The sequence below is a fragment of the Cicer arietinum genome, chromosome 7 (genome assembly GCF_000331145.2).
Source record: "Cicer arietinum cultivar CDC Frontier isolate Library 1 chromosome 7, Cicar.CDCFrontier_v2.0, whole genome shotgun sequence".
NCBI classification, from domain to species: domain Eukaryota; kingdom Viridiplantae; phylum Streptophyta; class Magnoliopsida; order Fabales; family Fabaceae; genus Cicer; species Cicer arietinum.
The window spans coordinates 4,235,916-4,256,839 of record NC_021166.2 but is presented as its reverse complement, the minus strand read 5'-3'; the positions used below and the strand labels follow the sequence as shown (position 1 = coordinate 4,256,839).

Below are 20,924 nucleotides of genomic sequence, written 5' to 3'. Positions count from 1 at the left end.
AAAGAGTGTGATACTTCAAATTATGAGTTTATTCTAGAATTAGGCCATTTTATAGTGTAGGAAAAAGTTAATAGAGATTAATTCTTGTACGCATTTTTCCACTTATATAATGTTTTTTTCTCAAAAACAACTTGTCTATAAGAACTTGATTAGTATAACTTTACTCAAACAATTAACAACAATTTGTCTTCTTTTGAGGATTCAAATCTCCTATTATATATTCCATCTCTATCATTGTCATTAAAGTATTTTACTTTATATTTTTTTAACCATTCTTCGTTAATTTTATTGATGACTAATAATTATCGAGGAATTTAATTATTTTTATAATAATTGGCGAAATTTTCTCGCTCAACTACGTATTTTTTTATTTATATGTTGTCTTATATCTTATCATCAAATTATCTCTAATAATAATTCAATATGACGGAAAATTTATATTTACATTTAATATTCTTAATTAAAAATTAAAAGTTTGTATATTGTTAATCGGCCTATTGATATGACTACTCGCTAATTTTTAAATGCGTGAATTTATGGTTTGTTTGAGCATAGGGAATCTGAATTCATATGATTGCGTGTGTGTAAAAAATAGTACTATGAACTATGACGTTAATTTAAAAATTTGCAGCACTAGTTGCACTTGCACTTATAATGGAAGACAAGCCGTTTTCTTCTTTTGAAATTATTTATCATTATCATTTAACTTTGCTTTCTTTGCTTGAATACCCACCGTTCTAAAAGCGTCTTCAAATATCTTTCTTTGTTATTTTTTATCTATTGGGTTAAGGATACTTGTTAACAAAACTAAAAATTAAAACAATTGTTCAATGTAAAAATTTCACTTTTTACAATTTCAAAACTTAAATTACACAAATTTTTTTCTACATTTAGATTTTTAGCAAGTGTTATTATAGTATTTGTTAGCAATTTTCTTCTAAAGATTTCTTGTTATTTTTAAATAACACTAGAAAAATAAATAATTTTTTTGTAGATTCAATGGTCATAAATTAGTTGGTTAAACAACATTGAATTGTGAACCAACTTCCTTAGTTATTCTTCTAGAGAAATAAATAAAACTGCTAATCTCTTAATTGAACTTAACCACAATACCCTTTTTATTTTATTTTTTCAAATATATGTAGAACATTTTTCTTTGTTAAATTTATTTTTGATGTTGAAAATTATCATTCTTAATTATAATTAATATATTTAAAAAAAAAAAAAATCAGACTTTTTAGACGATTTAATATATTTCTCACTTTTACATCCCACCCGTATAAATTAATATTAATTTTTAATATTTTGTTAAAAGATTTAAACTTCAAGACCAAATCTCTTTAGAAATAAAAATATCTTAAATATTAATAATCTCACATTAAAATTTAACAAAATTTTTGTTAAAAAAAAAATCAACTAAATTTATTTTGCAGAATAAAAAAGATTCGAATATTCGTAGAAGTAACTGGAAAACCCTAATACGCTAGCTTGAGTAGCACGTGACTGTGAAAATACTGAGCGAGCGCCGCAACGCTCAATCATATTATCTTCGCTGAAACACAAAACCTTCTATATCAACCGTCCGATACATTGACACGTCAACAATCCTCGTGAATTTGTTTTTCAACGGTTCAGATCTGTGCTGCAGAGCTACTGGGTGAGCGAAGAGAAGAGGCTGTTCGAGTGTTTTCTCTATTCTTCCGTGCTCGATTTTTCGACCGAAAATCTGCAGCATAATTTGGATTTGAAAGATGAAGGTAACAGAGGAATTGAAGGAGCAAGTGGAGGAAAACGAGGTCATTGTTTTGAGTGAAGATGATGAAGAATGTGACACAGAGGAAGAAGTTGTTGATGGAGAAGACAGTGAAGACGAAGACGATGATGATGAAGAAGACAATGACGATGACGATGAGGATGAAGAGGATGATGCTACTGGAGGTGGCGGTGATGACGAGGAAGATGAAGAAGAAGGAGGAGTAGCTGAAGGTGAACGTGGTGGTGATCCTGATGACGACGATGACAATGACGATGATGATGAAGATGATGATGATGATGATGATGATGATGAAGACGATGATGACGAGGATGAGGAAGAGCACGAGGAAGAGGTAAATATAACTTATATTAGCTTTATCCAAACCCTAATTTGTTGAAATTTTTACAATTTTTATGCTTTGTAAATCTGGTTTATGGATTGTTTATATGCTCTTATTCGTTAATTTTGCTTGATTCGTTCGATTTTCCTTTGGATTTTGTTTTTATTTTTTAAAATTCTGTTTTAAGTTAGGGTTTCTTTTGTAAACCGTGTGAACTTTTCATCAATTGATTTTTGTTTAATAGATTTGTTCGTTTGTGATTACTTGCAAAGACATTGCAGTTTCTCTGTTATCAATCGAGACTAGCTATTTGTGAATTGTGATATTACGTTATTACATCTTGCAATCTATTTTTTTTTCCCTTCTATTTGTGATGCAATGGCTTATGATTAGTCTAGTTGCTCGCGATGTCCTTTTCTCTTTTTATATTCAGTTTTGGTAGGATTTATTTTTCAGAATTATTTGCATCTGTTCAGTAAGTACCAAACACAATAGGAGAGTTCGGACTTTTGTTCATATAGTATTCAATGTTTGTGATGAGTTTAGACTTTAGATATATCAAATTGATTTTGATTATATTTTGATATTTCTGGTGTTTTCCTATAGGATTTGTTTTTGTCTGTAAAATAGACTTTAACTCAAAGTTAGTATTTGATGTTTCTATATCTGTGAAGGGTAAATATTTTTGGTGTCAACTTACTTTTACCTTTTTTGTAATCTTAGTTAAATATTTTAAGTTCAACTCACTTTAACATACGTGTATCCTTGGATTTGGGATGATAATTGGAGAATCACGTTGAGTCACCACAATTTTGGTAGAAGCTACACTTTTGAGCTTCAAAAAAATCGCGGTAAAAGGGTGATTTTTCCAAACTCAATGCTCATCTAAACATTTATCAGTTTTACATAATCAATTTTATTTGTCGAATGTTTAATATGATGGATTACCCAATTATATAGTAACACACTATTTGTTTATCTTTTATAATTCGTTCATTTTTATTTTTATTTACTTGTTGATTTGTTTTTATTGTCTCATTGATGCTATTAGTAATTCATCTTGGACAGAATAATTAAATCGTTTTCACTTGGAATGTGCATAATATAATTGGCACGTTCCTGAATTGAGATAGCTTGGATTGCTTGAATTTTGAAAATTTAGTTTCTGCTACAAGAACTCCAAATCATGACACTTACATTTGTAGCCATCTTCATGTAGCCAATCACACAAATTTTAGTTATTTGCATCAATTTTGTTGCTTAACTATTACATTACCAATCAACTGTAACTATATAATTGGTTTTTTCTGTATGTATTTTTGCATTTGAGTTACTCTTTCTTACACATTGTTTTTAGGAGGATTTGGGAACAGAGTACCTTGTTCGCCCTTTAGGCGCTGCTGAGGAGGAGGAAGCATCTAGTGATTTTGAACCTGTGGAAAATGGTGTGGAGGAAGACGAAGTGGAAGAAGATGATGGTGAAGAGGATGAAGGTAACAGTGATGATGATGTTGAGAAGGCTGAGGTTCCACCAAAAAGAAAGAGGTCAGACAAAGATGATTCAGATGACGACGATGGTGGAGAAGATGACGTAAGACCCTCTAAACGATAGAATTGGTCCATTCTTTGCTGGAGAACTAGTCAACTATAAGTCAACATATCACCCTTTGTCCGTTAAACACATTTCAGAGAAGAGGGATACGCAAGTTCATGGAAGTGTTTGTTGCTATTTTGTATTGTTATGGTGCAGTATTATTAGGGTTTACTATATTAATCAGGCAAGTGCATAGTCAATAGTGGGCTAAAACATGTAGTAGGACAAATTTTACAGACTTCAATTTTATTTTCCACCCACTTCTTAGGTTAGTAGATTATTGTTCATTCCTATTTCTTTCTGGTACTCTCATATTGTTGGTAGATCTCTTTTGTTTTATACAGAAGTTTTTGGTTGTGTAAAACTTTTTTGTTTTTTACATTTGCATTTAATCATCACATTTATTGTTTTCCACCCACTTCTTAGGTTTGTTGCTATTCTGTATTGTTATGGTGCAGTATTATTAGGGTTTACTATATTTATCAGGCAAGTGCATAGTCAATAGTGGGCTAAAACATGTACTTGGGCATAGTCTAGGTTTGCCACTTAATCCACTATCAATGTATCAATGGTGGTGTTCCTTCTGTGTAAAGTTAGCTAGTGTGGATTCGAGCTGCCAAACAAACAACCTATTGACAAGAGCCTATTCATTTAATTCTTGCTATTTCCGCCTGTCATTCTCTCTTAAAAAGGGCATATGGGGCAGGGCAGAAAGACTATTTTTGGGCCTTAATTTTCCACCCACTTCTTACATCTCTTTTGTCACAGTTTCACCGACTTTTCATTTTTTTTTCCACCCCATACAACACTCATAACCCCTTTGAATGATAGCACTACACATAAGAGTTCATATTTCAGTAAGGCCTGACAATTAGCTACACAAGTGAACAAACTTGTATCATACAAAAAATTGATTTTATACACAATAATAGATAGTAGCTTCTCCCTATATAATATTTTCTTTTTGTCTTTATCGATTTTGTCTTCTTTCCATATTTATGGTGCTCTTTTTATTATCTTTATATAGAAGCATTATTTAGTAGTAGTAGTTTATGAAAATTCCCGCCCTCCGTTGGGTTTGTCTCTGAACACAAGTTTTGTAAGATCAAGAGAGGATGAATAGATTGGAATAAAACAATATTTTTTCTTACACAAAAATAACTTTAATTCATATTAAAATATGTGAATAATTTACAAATGAAACCATATATTAGAATGAACAAGACAGTAAAAAATATGTTAACGTTATTTATAAATATTTTAGAAGTCAATATAAAATTACTTAATCAAAAATTTAATACTAACAATCAAACGACTCACAATATTTATTCTCATTCATCTTTAGAAACAAATATTTATGTGTTTCCTGATATCAACTATTATGTATTTCATGGTATCAACTATTGCTAGTTGAATATAAATAAAAATTAGTCGTAGTTGAATATAAATAAAAATAGTGTTACGCTGCTACCCAGCTCTTCTTCTTATCACTATTTTTTTCTTCTGCCAAAGAAAAGTAGTTTAAGACTATTTTTTAGCTTTAAAATATCTCTCTAATTCATTTTCTTTCCTTTATTATTTAAAAGAATGGTATATATTTTTATTCTCATGTTTTATTTCTATATCATTACGACATTCATTTAGTTTACATTATCATATTAATTTCGATCATTTATAGATTTTATTGATAATTGTAATGTCTAGTAGCAGCATGACATAACTTTAGCACCTCAACAAAAAAATATTACACAATAAAATAAATTTAACTATCCCAAATAAATTTATTAGCTATAAAGATAGAAGAAACAGAAAATACAATTTTTATGACATGAGAATAATATTAATTTATTGATGGTTGAATAGCATAATGAAAGTAAAGTAACTAGAGCAATAATCTAACAATAGCTGCGGTTATGGCAGCTGCATCTTGTGTAGCACGATTTTCAGCAGTGAGTGGTGATTTTCCAGAGAAGCCATTTTCACAGCTGTTGGCCTCAACAGCAGCATCATTCGCACCATCTTCTGCAAATTTTGGATTTCCTCTTTGCAAAGCTTGAATAGCTTGTGGAATATCAGCTACCAAAACTGCATTGTATTTATCAACACATGAATTTAGTGCCACCTTTTGTGCACTCCTTCCAATAATTTGATGAATTTTGTTTAAGGCAATGCTTGCTTTGGTCTTAATTACGTTAACCATGATTTGTGCTAAACCATTTACATCTGCAGTAGAACTTCCTGGGCTACCATTCAAGTACTGAATGCAAAGACCATAATTTGGTGTCTTCCTACAAGTTTGTTGTATTAAATTTGCATAATTTGTGGTTACAGTTTTTCCTTGAGTTACAACAACAATTGTGCACAAAATGAGAATAAATGGTTTTATCATTGACATGATTTTGAGAATTTTAAAAGGAAAATTAAGAGAGGATGGATGAGTGGACACACAATTTCTTTGAGGGCAAACTTACTTTTATACTAGAAATTGCCTCATTTGTTGTTTCATTAATTAACTTTTAAACTTTGCATTAATTCGAGTCAACACTATTGTTTGTGACTATTAATTATCAATATTAAATATATTATATTGTATATATATTAATATATATTTACAAATGACACTACTAGATCATTCAATTTCCCTCCAATTCCCTCTCTATATTTTTTTTATCCAGTAATTATAGTATACATATATGAAACATATAATATAATAAATTAGTCAAAAAAAAAAAAAGTGAAACAATATTTTTAGATATTCTCATGTTTACAAATGAAAAACTTTCGAAGTCAGACCAATATTTTTTAATTACAATTTAATTTTAGAAATTTATATATATATTTTCTCATATTTAAATTATTAATATCATGGATAGTAATCTCATATTTACATATGAAATTGTTTGGTAATTGTTATTTATTACACACACGTACTAATTATCTCATCTAAATAAACTTTTAACTTTTTATTTTTATTTTAATTATTTGTTTATCCTAACATATTCCTAAATTTGACTCAATTTCATCAATTGTCATCACGAGATTCGTGAGCTTTTCTAATAATAATTAAAATAAATATAATATTTGTTATATATATAGTTTGTTAATTTGAGTTGGTGTAAATTAATATGTTACTTTTTTTTATTTAGAATAAATTATCTAATTATCCTTTTAAAAACTATTTAATGTTACTTTTAAATTTCTCTTGTCCTTATCTTTGCGTCACTGTCACGTCGATGATACAGATGATATTTCTCCGTCGGGGGCATCTTCGAGTATTTACCGAAACCTTTCCTTTTTCTTTTTCTTTTCTTCTTCACATTAATGATTCATTTAGTATAGAAACATAAAATTACTTTAATACTTATTAATTAAATTAAATAGTAGTTTTAAAAAGAGATAGATGATTTTTTAATTCAAATATAAAAAGTACAGTGTTAATTTATGCGAACAAAATTAACTAAAGAAAGTTAAGAGAGAAAAAATTTAACTAATTATTACGCAATGAAGGAAATATGAATAATTGATTAGGATAAGTTTTCCTCACAATAGTTCAAATTTATTTGGGCAATACATTCAACATCAGCACCTTATTCACCTTTATTATAAATATATGGAAAATATTCATATATCTAATATTGTTGCAAATAAAAAATAAATATATTAATGATAAAAAAATTAAAAATTAACAATAAATAATAATAAAAAATTAAACATAAAAATAAATAGATAAATGATATACAAATAATTAAACATAAAATAAATAGATAAATGATATGCATAAAAATTAATAATTAAAAATAATTAAAAACAATTATTATCCGTCTTATTCTCCTTGAAGCTGTTAGTCAAATCCTCTCTAGAGAATTCATCATGGATGACGTAGAAGTATCAACGTCACATGTAATTCGTATGATTTTGCCACCTCTTACTCGTGCACCAACATCCACTGAAAAATTAAAAAATAAAAAGAAATAAATCACAATTGCTTATAAAATTATAATTATTTAAAAACAAATAAAAAATAAACACAAAAAATAAAAAATAAAACTTCCAAAGAACTTGAGGTTCAAGATTTTCGGTAACTATCAGAAATGTTAAACCAAGTTTTCCAGTATGTATATAGTTTTCGAAAAAGTTAAATTAAATTTTCTGGTACTACCAAAAAATGTTGAAAAAAGATTTTTGGAAGAGTCTTCTCTACCAAAAAAGTTGAACAATGATTTTTAAATGAGGCTTCTGTAATGGAAAAGTTAAAAATAGTTTTCTAAAGTGTATTTTGTGTACTAGAAATCTTGAAAACAAATTTTCCAGAAATTTTAAAAAATATTTACTTTTTTTTTTCTTTGCGGAAATATTAAAAGGTGAAATGGTAAATTTTTTGGAGTTTTATAATTTTAACGAGGACAAAAAAGTCATTTCTTTACTTATGTGGAGTATAGGTATGGGGTAAATTTTTCGAAGTTAAGAAGACCCAAAACAAAATATAGACTTGGGCCGGATAAATGAATGAGCCCAAGATGAAAACCCTAACTCAAGTAGCACGTGACACACGTGAGAGTTAAAATAAGAGTAGTGGGCGCCGCAGTGCGTAATCAAACTATCTTCACTTGTAATACAGAGACCGTCCGATTGAATGCCATGTCATCGATCCGCGTGAATTCGTGTATCAACGGTTCAGATCATTGTTGCAGAGTAACTGGAGAAACGAAGGGAAGAGGCTGGTAACTTGGCTGTGTTCTCTATTCTCCAGTGCTCGATTTCCGATCGATTTTACCCTAATCTTCGAACATATAATTTTGATTATTTTTTAAGAAATTAGTGTAATAGTTTGGATTTGAAGATGAAGGTTACGGAGGAATCGAAGGAGAAAGTTGAGGAAAATGAGGTAATCGTTTTGAGTGAGGATGACGAAGATGTATCCGAGGAAGTAGTAGACGACGGAGACGATGACGAAGATGATGACGGTGATGAAGATGATGATGAGGATGACGACGGTGACGATGACGATGAAGATGAGGACGAGGATGAAGATGATGCTCCTGGAGGCGGTAACGATGATGATGAAGAGGAAGAAGAGGAAGAAGAAGTAGGTGATGGTGAGCCTGGCGGTGAGCCCGACGACGACGACGACGACGACGACGAGAACGATGATGACGAGGAGGAGCACGAGGGAGAGGTAACCGTCATATATTTGCTTTATAAATTTAAATCCCTAATTTATTGAAATTGTTCGTCTGAAATATCGATTGTTTATTGTCTCTTGTTCGTTAATTTATTCCATAGATTTATTTTTGCTTTGAATTCATTTTTTTTTTCCTTTCAATTATGATTCATTTACCCTGTTTATGATATTTTTTATGAGCTTGTAAATTTCTGTGTTTTTTTTAATGTCCGTTTTCCTTTTAGAACTCTGTCTTGAGTAGAATTTCTATTTTAGAATTATGCATCAGTTTATTTGGTACGGATAGTATATTTCTCAATTCATCTGAATCTTCTTAATTAGTAACTGCCAACATACTTTTTTGCCTTGTTAGGTATTAGGGATTTTAGACATCCAAGGAACTTGTGTTTGATTTGTTACAATTCCTTACTTTGTATCGTGCTTTGCTTGCTTATTCCTCATTGTATGTTTGGTTGCACTTTTGGTGAAGGCAAAATTGATTCCAGAGGTGTATTATTGATTTTGATATAAATCTCGTTTGCATTTGAAGCCAATCTGCTGGCTGTATAATTCAATTTTGCTATAAATCTCGTTTGCATTTGAATCACTCTTTCGAGTATAAATTGTTGTAGGATGATTTGGGGACAGAGTACCTTGTCCGCCCTTTAGGCAATCCTGAAGAGGAAGAAGCATCTAGTGATTTTGAACCAGAAGAGAATGGCGAGGAGGAAGATGAAGGAGTAGGTGATGAGGATGATGATGAGAAGGCTGAGGTTCCACCAAAAAGAAAGAGGTCAGATAAAGATGATTCAGATGATGACGACGGTGGAGAAGATGATGAAAGGCCCTCTAAGAAATAGAGTTGGGTCCATTGGTTTGCTTGAGGACTTAACAAGTCAACCATAGGTCAATTATATTACTCTCTGTTCTTTGAACACTTTTCAAAGAAAGGATGAGTATGTCCATGAATTGTTTTGTGCTCTCTTGTATTATTATGCTGCAGCATTGTTAGGATTTCTAGTTTTTTCTGGCTGGTGCATAGTCGATAGTGGGTTGAAACATCTACTAGGACAACTTTCACAGACTTATTTTTATCTTAGTATTTTGTAGGTCAGTGACTTTGTAGAACTTATGCATAATATTTCTGACGCCTTGAAATTGTTGGTAGAATTCTTCTGGTTTAACATAATGGTTTTTATCACAATCTTGTTATTCTTATTTGTTGCAATTACATTGATGGGGCTTCATGTCTTACACTCTTATTGAACTTCTGAATGTTGGATCCACTCAAAAAGTGAATCTCCATTCCATGACGAATTAGTTCTACTAAGAATCAGTTGTTTGATATCTATATTACTAAAATTCGCCTACTGGGTTGCTTGGTGCTGGATTTGTAGGTTGTTTGTTTTCACAGTGGCTTGGAGGCCAAACTCACGTTTAGGTGTAAGCTGCAATTTGTAGCTTCTATAAATCACAACCAAAATTGCATTATGATGTGATTTGAGTTTGACAAAAACTAAACCAAACATACACTTGGATGGTCTGGCGTAATTCCCCAGTGCTTGATTTACATCGCTCAATGCTCACAATGGGTGGCGTTTCAACCGAATTTGGGTCATCGGTTTAAGCAGGTGGCTCGTTGAGTGGGGTGTCAGATGTGCGGGTGGTTGTCACTGTTTTGCCACCAACAACAATGATTTTTTTGTCATGATAATGGGCACCTTAAGAGCATTGATTAATGATTCTATAAAAGCACATTTTAGCATTGATTAATGATTCTATAAAAGCACATTTTATCTTAGAAATATAAATCAAATACTTACCAAATCAAATAAATGCATCACTTTTCATACAAGAGTTATCTCTTTTGTTTTCTTAGCAATTTTGTTAGTATTTTATTTTTTATTGTTTTCATAGAAACTTCAATATTGGAATAGACAGACGGAGATAAACTCATACTCAAAAGTAGCAAGCTATAGAAAACTGTATTTGGACATCGAAAGAAGCATGGTTTGTTCTATTATTGGTGGTGATGCTTTCGTCTCCATTTATTGGTCTCATCCGAGCCATGATAGGTTCAAGTTAAATGGTGATGACTAATCTTGGATGTTCGGTAGCATGTGGTGGTGTCACTCGTGATCGTCATAGAAAATTTTTGTTTGATTTTTCTTGCTCCCTTGGTACTTGCACTATTACTATGGCAAAGTTTTGAGCCATCTTAAAAGGGCTAAAAACAGCCTTCAACGTGGATTCGTATTTATTGACATTGAATTAGTTTAGTGCGTGATGGGTGTAGTGCTAAGCACCCATGCTACTTAATGGTTAGCCAGATTTTGGGTATCTTACGACAATTGAATCTGATATCACAACATCTATGATGATGAACACATTCATGATTGACAAACTTAGTTTGGAGCTCATTGTGTCACCTTAAAGTGCATTTGACAATAAAAGTGGAAATAGACTAAGATGGACTATGCTTTGTAACTCATTTTTAAATTGGACCTAACATTTTTTGTGTATGTTTAGAAAACGAATTTTCTAGAGTTCAATGACAATACTTTTAGCATCCTTTCAACTTAGTTCGGAATACTTACTTCAAAGTCTTATAAAGTTCGCAAATATGTTTATGAACACACTTTACTATTTATTCAGGAAAATCTTGCTAATGACCAGTCAAGTGGTGAGTAATTTATGCTTTTGTAAATCCATTAACAGGTTAAATTATAATGTTTTCATAAATAATTTTGAAAATAGTTTATTGGCTCTTTTAATTTCTTACAAGGAAATCAATTTCTCTAAAATGACAAGTTGATAAAGTGATTAGATGAATAATTCATATAATAATTATTGATTATACATGATATTAATAATTAATTTAATCATTAATAATTGATATTATTTATTTTATTTTTTAAAATATCATTTTAGAATAATAAAATATTGTGGCAAGAATTTTGGAGGAAAGTACCACCGAATAACAATGAATTAAAGATGAATCCAACTCTCATAAATAATCGGCCTTCTCATTTCAAGCCATTTTTGTTTGAATTATTATTATTTTCATAAGTTTCCAAAAAGTAAAATAAATAGAAAGAATCTTTTACAATTAATTAGAAATTGTCTTTTTAATAATTCTAGTGTATTGGTAGTTGCGTTAGGTGTGGGCCAACGCGGGGAATGAAATGAACTGTAAATATGGTGGGAGGAGAAAGCGAAGAGAAGAAATGCTAGTGTCGGTGATACTGATAAAAAATGAATAACCAGTGGATCTCGCCAATATCACATAAAAACTTGAATTCAAATTACAGAAACCAATGCGAGTTGTCGGTTCTAAGTTTGCAACGCACACATGCAACTTATACAAACTTTCTAAAGACTCCAAAATAAAAACAACACTAGTCAAAATCTTCATCATCCACAGTTTTGGACAAACGGTTGAAAATTCCATTTTAATTATATAATTAAATATTCAATAAATTGTACACCGATAATAGTACTACACATATTTAATTCTAGTGAGTGAGTGAGTTAGTTCTTGTTGCACTATTCCACTCAGACCACACCGTTACTGGAAGCATTTTTCTTACACCATATTCTTCTCATTCACATTATTGTTTTCGTATATCTAGGGTTCACATTTCTTGTCCCCTAGATCTACTCGTGGATCACCGTCGAATTGCTATCTTCTTCGAATGCCGCTTCAGTTCCGGTGAATTCGGAAATCTATCGTGATTTTTTCGAAATGCATATCCTCAGTCCTGTTACTCCCGGTCAGGTACTTTCAGCTTCTTCTGATCTCAGATCTTGCACCTTTTCGTATTATTTAACAGCTTGTTACTTTGTTCATCTTATCGCTACACGAAATTCGTTGTGTTTGTGCTTATTTTGCGCGCGTTACTGATTTTTTGGTTTCTGATGCTTGTAGATTTCGTTCTTGCTCGGGATCATTCCGGTCATTTTGGCATGGATATATTCCGAGATATTGGAGTATCGCAAAAATTCTGTAACGTCCAAAGCGTAAGTTTGATCGATTTGTTATTCTTTTGAATCGTGAATTTTTTAGTTGTTTCGAGTGACGGTAGAAGTTTTGTGCTGTATAATGTATTATTAATTAATAATTTATAATTCGATGGGAAGTTAAGTAGTTGGCCATTTTATGATTAGGAACATTTTGTCACTGTTTATTTTGCAGTAGCTAGCTCTTTTTATTTAATTGGTTTCCATTATGTAACTTTGAATTTGATTTTTTTCCTTTTTAAGCAAAAGATATTTCACAATTGAAATTTTTATAATATATTAATATGATCATAGTTCTAAATTGCGATTTGCAATTGCGATAGAACAATTTTAAAGGTATCTGCAATGGTAAAATCAGATTATGAGCAGATTAAGTGATAAAATATTTTGGGGAGAGAAATTTTGTTGGACGGTTTACTTTTTATCCAATGCGTAAAGAAAGGATGGAATTAAGAACTTGTTGTTTTAGTATTTCTTATAGAAGTTATTCTATATTCTAGTAGGCATTCGGACATCAACTTAGTTGAAGTGAGCAGTATTGCTGTTAAAGATGAAGATAGAGAAGTTTTATTGGAGGGAGGAGCTCAACTGCCAGCATCCCCAACCGGCTCAAAAGCTCGAAGCTTAACTGCCTCCTCATCAGTTATCCGGTAGTAATTCATGTAGCTCTTGTTTTTGCTTGCATAAATTATGGTTCTATACTTTTGTCTTTGCTTAAATGAAGACTTACGTGCTTCACCATTTATTATTTCTTCAGATTCCTCTTGATGGATGAAAATTTCCTGATTGAAAACCGTTCGACACTTAGAGCCATGTAAGTGAATCAAACTATATGACAAGATATTTACATGTGTGGATCAAACTACCGACTTCCATTTCCTTAACTCTTTTTTTTGTTACAGGTCTGAATTTGGCCTTCTTTTGGGTTATTACTATTTGTGCGATCGCACAGATTTCTTTGGCTCATCAAAAAAGGTTAATAATTTCTTAATTTTACTTCCTTTTTGTATTCTTCTCTATGCCTGGATCTAATATTGTGATTGAAATTGAATTGTCAGTTCTGTAAGCAAATATTGCAGCATGGCATTTTAGCTCGATCCCAGCTGTTTCTTCATAATGTTTCAACATACTTGCATGTTCTGTAGCATTTCATATTTTTGTCATTTGTGTAGCCATTGATAGACACCTAAGGTTTTCCTATGTTAGGTTTTCAAACAGTTGTGAGGGAATTTTTAATACTTTCTGAAATTCTATCATAATACTTCCTGAATATTGGATATCCATTTGCTGGATTTATATGGCAAAACAGATAGGATAATGAAGAAAATAATAATTGGTTGTGTTATGGAAATAAAACATAATTAGTTTAGAAGTTGAAGTCGATGTATTAGAAAGAAAAACTCCAGTCTTAGTGAATTTCCCTGATTTTACATCATCTCCTATCTCCCCCAATTTTGAAAATCGACAGATTTCCTCTAAATTTTCATGGTTTTGGAATACTTGGGTGACCATTTGAAATTAGGAAAAAATCCAAATGGGGGTTTGGACCATTTTTTCGGAAGAGTTAACTGCTAAAGGTTTATTTGGGTAAGCAACTGCCAAAGGATTTAACTCAATAATTAAGGGGGGGTGGAGGATAAAAATAGAAAGGTGTGACTTACTTGTTGCATTAATACCGGCACAACTTACCACCTTAGAAGCAAGTACCCAAATGCGTTCTAATGCTCGCAGGCTAGCAAAATTTAGTATACCACATACATCTTGTGCGCTATCCATAAAGTTTTAAAGTATATATTTGAAAAACATGTTTTTCATGCATTACTAATATGTTGTTTGACGATCATCTGTTTTTGCAGAGTTACAATAGGGATCTCTTCCTCTTCCTTTATTTTCTCCTCATCATAGTTTCGGCAATAACTTCATTTACAATACATCATGACAAGTCGCCATTTTCTGGGAAATCCATACTTTACTTAAATAGGCACCAGACTGAAGAATGGAAAGGCTGGATGCAGGTTGGTCACCTTTTCAATTCATATTACTGAAGTAGTCTCTTACTTTGTTATCATTTATGATGGGAATAATTTCAGGTCCACATATACTATAAAGGGAAGCACCATTCAGTTTTGGTTTTGATTGTTTTCATCAGAGCTTTTGATTACTCAACTCTTATGATACTAACATTCCACATTTCTACCATTTGGCATCGACACAGGTATTGTTTTTGATGTACCATTACTTTGCTGCATCTGAAATCTACAATGCAATCCGTTTGTTCATCGCTGCATATGTTTGGATGACTGGATTTGGAAACTTCTCATATTATTATATTCGTAAAGATTTTAGCATGGCAAGATTCGCTCAGGTATGCCAATTCCTAGAAGTATAGATTGTTGCTTTTCATATTTGGTGTGTACTGACTGTAACGTCTTCCTTCTTTTTCTGGTTGAACAGATGATGTGGCGACTTAATTTCTTGGTATTGTTCTGTTGTGTTGTACTTAACAACAGTTACATGTTGTACTACATCTGCCCCATGCACACTCTTTTCACCCTTATGGTTTATGGGGCACTCGGTATTCTCAACAAGTACAATGAGATTGGGTCAGTCATTGCTGCCAAAATCATTGCTTGCTTCTTGGTTGTTATCTTAGTATGGGAGACACCTGGAGTCTTTGAATGGCTTTGGAGTCCATTTACTTTCATGCTCGGTTAGTATTATTTATGATGTTTGGGTGCACACCTGAAAGAACATCTGATCATGCTGACAGGAATGTTTCTTTGAACTTGCAGGTTATACTGATCCTGATCCATCTAAATCACAATTCTCCCGCTTGCATGAGTGGCATTTTCGTTCAGGGCTTGATCGCTATATATGGATAATTGGAATGATATATGCTTATTATCATCCAACTGTGAGTTTCTCATTTTATGTTTTTGAAGTAGTCTAGACTAATCTAACATTCACCTCTACCCTCTCTGTGATTGAGTGATGATTTTGATGTGGGAGAATATGGCCCGGTTGGGACGATCTTCTAGCTTATAGGAGCTTCTCAAATTAATAAGTTTATGGATCTTCACTTTTGCAAATGATATGCAGAATTTAATTTCACTTCTGCCTCTTTTATTTTTTCCTTTGAGTTGAGTATGTTAGTAACTATCACATGATATTGTAGGTTGAACGATGGATGGAGAAATTGGAGGAAGCAGAAATAAAACGCAGAATATCAATCAAAGCTGCTGTTGTGCTACTATCTTCTGTGGTATAATATTCTTAGTGGTGCTTGTTATTATACTAGTACACCTTCGATTTGTATTATTTTTGTGGCCCTGACTGTTTTGAGTTAATTTGTAGACGGGTTATTTATGGTTTGAGTATGTATACAAGCTGGACAAAGTTACTTACAACAAATACCATCCTTATACCTCCTGGATTCCCATAACGTATGCCCATTTTTCCTTGATGTACTTTTTTGGGGCCTTGACTATTCAAAACCTTTCTAGTGATTAATGTGCCATTTATTTATTTAACAGGGTTTACATATGCTTGCGCAATATTACACAAAGTTTTCGTAGCTATACACTGACCCTTTTTGCGTAAGTTGTCTTTGTAGACCACAACTTTTATTAATCTCTCTCTTTCTGCTACTTTCCCTTGCACATTTAAAAATGTACAAAGATGTGTATTCATACTTAATGAGATAATTTGTGCTACACGCTGTCAAGTTTTTATGTATTGCATCCTAGTAACTTTACTTGTTTAAGGTTATTAATTTGTGAACTAATTTTCTAATGTTCTTTTCTCCTCCTAGATGGCTTGGGAAGGTTACACTGGAGACTTACATCTCCCAGATTCATATCTGGTTAAGGTACTCAGAAGCTGATTTCTTGCTTTTAGAATTTACTGGTTCTTTACTAGATATAATTCATATTTATCTTGATAGAGTTGAGGGGGTGTTGGGTGGCTACTTAGATGCCCAACAATCTTAGATCCTAGGCATGAGATACCTGGATCCTGGATGTTAGGGTATGTAGAGTTCACATGTTTGGCATGCCATCATATAGATTCCTAAATTCATTGATAAGCTTTGGTTATCCCTTTCAATGTTTTGTAACTTTGAATTCTTTGTTTCATTATTGAGATTTGACTTTGAATTTCTAGAAATACTATTTCCCAATTGCATAAAATGTTTTGATGTAACAAGCTTAAAGCATAGTAAGCTTTAGCTTGAGGGGGAGCGTTAAAATTCAGTGTATGTTTTTATTATTCTTTGATTGTTCTACATCCTAGGCTAAATGTTAGTAGTCCTAGTCAACACAACTTCCTAGAAGGTTTGATATTACAAGAAAAACACACATAAATTTACTCATATTTACATGTTAACAGAGCAAGTTCTGATTCTGACCTATCTTTTTGCTTCACTATGGCTGCCGGCGGCGGCATTTGCCGCTGGCAGCACCATAACCACCATTTTCATAGTTTTTCCACAGTTCTGTCCTTTTTTACATTGTTATAGTTGTGCCAACACCAGCTGCACCTTTTCCAGTGAGAACCACTGTCCAAAACCACCACACAATCCTTTGGCGAGCATGACAATGCTTTTCCCGTCGTCAACCGACACTGCATGCGCCGTCAGACATGTCCACCTTCTCTATGTTTGGGTCCCATGCGCCTCCACCAAATCTGCACGTGCACCTGTCTCTGACAACCATATTTTATCTTGGCTGTCGCGAATGCCCCTCTGCCACCTTCTACGGGTCTTTTCATCATTTGGTGATTTTTCAGCAACCTCTCATCTTTCAACTCCCCACACTCTATCTGCTGTTGCTTTTTCTTGTGCTTTCAGTTTCACTACTCTCCTGGTCATTCCTTGCGGAAAATTGGTTGGTTTTGCCAATTACGCAGGTTGGGCTGCTGCTGTGAGAACTTGGTTTCAAGGAAAATGTGCCATTTGCTCAGAAAATCCAAGGATATTCCCACCGACGATCTATCCGATAGAGACTCTTTTTCCACATATGAATCATATTAGTGGTGTCTTTTATTCTCACCGATGATCAATCCAGTGGTGATTCTATTACCACGTATGAATCATATTAGTGGTGCATCTTATTTCCACCAATGATCAATCTGATGGTGACTCAGTCCAACGCGAGGACTCTTTAATTGACGATGAGGTACATATGAATCATATTAGTGTTGCCTTTTATTACCACCGACGGTCAATCCTGTGGTGACTCTTCTCCCACATATGAATCATATTAGTGGCACATTTTATTCCCACTGATAATCAATCCGGTGGTGACTCTTTACCCACACTTGAATCATAAATGGTGGCTCATCTTCTCAAACAAGTCCAACAATTGTCAAACTTAGTTTCAATTTTTGTGATAAAATATTTTGATGTAACAAGCTTAAAGTATAGTAAGCTTTAGCTTGAGGGGAAGCGTTAAAATTCATTGTATGTTTTTATTATTCTTTGATTGTGCTGCACCATAGGCTAAATGTTAGTAGTCCTAGTCAACACAACTTTCCAGACATTGAATGCAATTATTGAAATATCATTATAAATAGAATGTGTGATCTCACAAGAATAACACACATAAATTTACTCATATTTACAGTATGTATAAATATACTAAAAAAATCAGTTATATATCAATTTACTATAGCATTAGAATTTTGAATATTTACCGGTATCATAATAATAAAATAATTCTTTGTTGCACAAATGGGATGAATCAGGACTCAGGAGTTACTCACCAAAATTCTCAACTTTTCAATTAATTTTTTTTCTTCTTCTGAATGAATGTCATAAGGGGAAAATCCTGGACGAACATGGGTGCATAGTTACATGCACAAAAGGATTCATGGATGCATGCCTGATGCAACATGTTTTTTGTAAATTTTGCTTTATTTTTATCCTAATGAAATGATTTTTCTTTCTCTTTTGTTGGTTTATTTCAGGTCAGGTGTTCCAGATGGTCAACCCAAATTGTTGCTTTCCTTGATCCCAGACTACCCAATGCTGAACTTCATGCTTACTACTTCCATATATGTTGCAGTAAGTAAACAGCACCGGTGGGTTTAAATTATTTATGTTGATTTATTATGGTTTTAACATTCTACTTGCCTGCAGATTTCCTATAGGCTCTTTCAGCTAACCAATACACTGAAAACGGCATTTGTGCCCAGCAAAGATGACAAGCGTCTGATAAACAATTTAGTTATAGGGACAACTATCTCCGTTGTTTTATATTCGTTGTCCTTTGGTTTCCTTAGGATACCCGAAATGTTGGTAAGTGTTATTAAACTGACTTGATACAATCTTTGTCAGTTGATTATCCTTTCATCCAAGTCATTTTCTGTTAACTATTTTAAGTTGATGATTTATTCACAGTGGCATACTTACACAGCAGATAATTGAATGCATGTGTAAGAATGCACATAAGTGAATACATGTGTAGGAATGCACATAAGACACGGGCATATGGTTTTCAACTTTCATACATGTAATAAAAGAATACAATTTGGGGGTAACACATGATAATACAGCTGACAAGAAAGTGATAGGAACCCGTCTTTTAATTAGAAAGAATTAGAGACAACTCTAATTACAAAGATAAAAAATTGCTTGTTTGGTTCTAAGGCACCAATAGTCTCCAAGGACTATATTCCTTCCCTCTTATTTATATACTACACTGCCCAGTATTCTACTAGCTGACTGACTAACTAACTAACCAACAGGGGTCACATAACCAATACTCTGCCAGACTTCTTATTAGAGGACAATATTAGAGGAGAGAATAAAAATAATTATAGCAGTTATGCAGTTACATTTTATATTAATTGTCTGTTATGGCATGTTTATGTTTAGGAATAAATAGGGTCACACAAAGGAAGATGGGGTAATTGGGAAGTTATAAAATGGTTATGGGAGGGAGAAACAAAGATCTCCAATTCCTTGGAGAAACATGTGGAAACCGTGTCCCTTTGTTCAGAATTGTCTGTGTATTATTTCTGTTCTATTTATTTGTTTGTGTTTTGAGTCTCTGATTGAGAACCTTTCTCCAGAGATTATTCCATAACAACCAGTTATTATTCTTAATTCCTTCTGTTTGGTACCAGTTTCTATCATACTGCCCCCAAACATTCACTTTGTAGTTTGTACTTGAGTTTTGTTTTTGACAACAGTAGCCTTGTTGAGAAACAGGCCCCTAAAGAGGGTCATCCAGTCAGACCTCCATCACCATAAGATCCTTCAGACTTTCCTAATGTTGGCTGTGTGGAAGAGGTTTTGGGTCATTAGAAAACTAAATTGTTAAGTTTTATGTAATGGGACCCCAGACAGGACTGTTTTTGTTTATTTAGCATATTCAATTTACGGAAAGATGTAAGTCTTCACATTCCCCCACCACTAAAAAAAGAATCTACAAAAGGAAGAAGGAATCATTTCCTTCTAATAGGCTAGTTGCTGCAATTTTAGAGAGTTTGAAGTTGTATAGAGTATAGATGAAAAGAGGGCGGTGAATAGCATGTCTTTTATTTGTTTGCAACCTCATTCTTTATGTTAGTGTTGTAAAATAATACCGCTTGTAATACCATTTGCCAATTATGTCATATAGTGCGTGCCTGCCATTTTTACTTACGGTATCTAAATTTTGTATTAATTTTATTTCTTAACAAAGAGATAAGAAATTCTTTGAGTAGACAAATATCTGCACTTTCTAAAATTATGAAAATATCAAAAAAAAAAATTATTTTCATTATTTCTAAAAATGCACCTTCCTTAGTTAACATTTCATCTATTCTCAATCATAAAATAGTTTACTTTAAAAGTCTCACACCTTGTTACTAAATTAAGATGAATACATTTTTAAAAAATGAAAAAGAAAAATATTTTCACAAATTAAATGGGTTTTCAGTAATCGCTTAAGCATAAATAGTTTAGTGGATTTAAGTGATTATAGTGATTAAGTGGATTTAAGTGATTATAACGATGAGGCATTCAAGTGAATTATGTAAACCCTGAACTCTTTAATTTGGTGTAGTACTA

At 32.5% G+C, this 20,924-nt stretch overlaps 4 protein-coding genes across 5 annotated transcripts in view; 3 read left to right on the top strand and 1 right to left on the bottom strand.

Annotated features, from left to right (window-relative positions):
* The first annotated feature begins 1,516 nt into the window (after window positions 1-1,516).
* Window positions 1,517-4,102, top strand: LOC101493675 (uncharacterized). The gene is made up of 2 exons (XM_004508061.4): window positions 1,517-2,108; window positions 3,454-4,102. Exons 1-2 carry the CDS (start codon window positions 1,752-1,754, stop codon window positions 3,706-3,708), a joined length of 612 nt encoding a protein of 203 aa, XP_004508118.1. The 5' UTR covers window positions 1,517-1,751; the 3' UTR covers window positions 3,709-4,102.
* A 1,470-nt stretch (window positions 4,103-5,572) lies between these two features.
* LOC101493993 (cell wall / vacuolar inhibitor of fructosidase 1-like) lies at window positions 5,573-6,085 on the bottom strand. The gene has a single exon (XM_004508062.4). It carries the CDS (start codon window positions 6,083-6,085, stop codon window positions 5,573-5,575), a length of 513 nt encoding a protein of 170 aa, XP_004508119.1.
* Window positions 6,086-8,374: 2,289 nt separating this feature from the next.
* On the top strand, window positions 8,375-10,055 carry LOC101494315 (uncharacterized). The gene is made up of 2 exons (XM_004508063.4): window positions 8,375-8,866; window positions 9,484-10,055. The coding sequence occupies exons 1-2, from the start codon at window positions 8,531-8,533 to the stop codon at window positions 9,709-9,711; spliced, it is 564 nt and encodes a 187-aa protein (XP_004508120.1). The 5' UTR covers window positions 8,375-8,530; the 3' UTR covers window positions 9,712-10,055.
* Window positions 10,056-12,031: 1,976 nt separating this feature from the next.
* LOC101493129 (protein REDUCED WALL ACETYLATION 2) overlaps window positions 12,032-20,924 on the top strand; it is a 10,415-nt gene continuing 1,522 nt past the window's right edge. The window contains exons 1-15 of one of the 2 annotated variants that reach the window (XM_004508060.4): window positions 12,032-12,629; window positions 12,780-12,871; window positions 13,375-13,521; window positions 13,629-13,685; window positions 13,774-13,846; window positions 14,728-14,886; window positions 15,087-15,236; window positions 15,326-15,581; window positions 15,664-15,785; window positions 16,047-16,133; window positions 16,226-16,314; window positions 16,405-16,467; window positions 16,683-16,739; window positions 18,836-18,932; window positions 19,008-19,166. In XM_004508060.4, coding sequence (XP_004508117.1) covers window positions 12,597-12,629; window positions 12,780-12,871; window positions 13,375-13,521; window positions 13,629-13,685; window positions 13,774-13,846; window positions 14,728-14,886; window positions 15,087-15,236; window positions 15,326-15,581; window positions 15,664-15,785; window positions 16,047-16,133; window positions 16,226-16,314; window positions 16,405-16,467; window positions 16,683-16,739; window positions 18,836-18,932; window positions 19,008-19,166 — 1,641 coding nt within the window. In that variant the 5' untranslated portion in view covers window positions 12,032-12,596. Of the gene's footprint in view, window positions 12,630-12,779; window positions 12,872-13,371; window positions 13,522-13,628; window positions 13,686-13,773; window positions 13,847-14,727; window positions 14,887-15,086; window positions 15,237-15,325; window positions 15,582-15,663; window positions 15,786-16,046; window positions 16,134-16,225; window positions 16,315-16,404; window positions 16,468-16,682; window positions 16,740-18,835; window positions 18,933-19,007; window positions 19,167-20,924 lie in introns of both variants that reach the window. The other variant, XM_004508059.4, reaches the window with a different exon arrangement.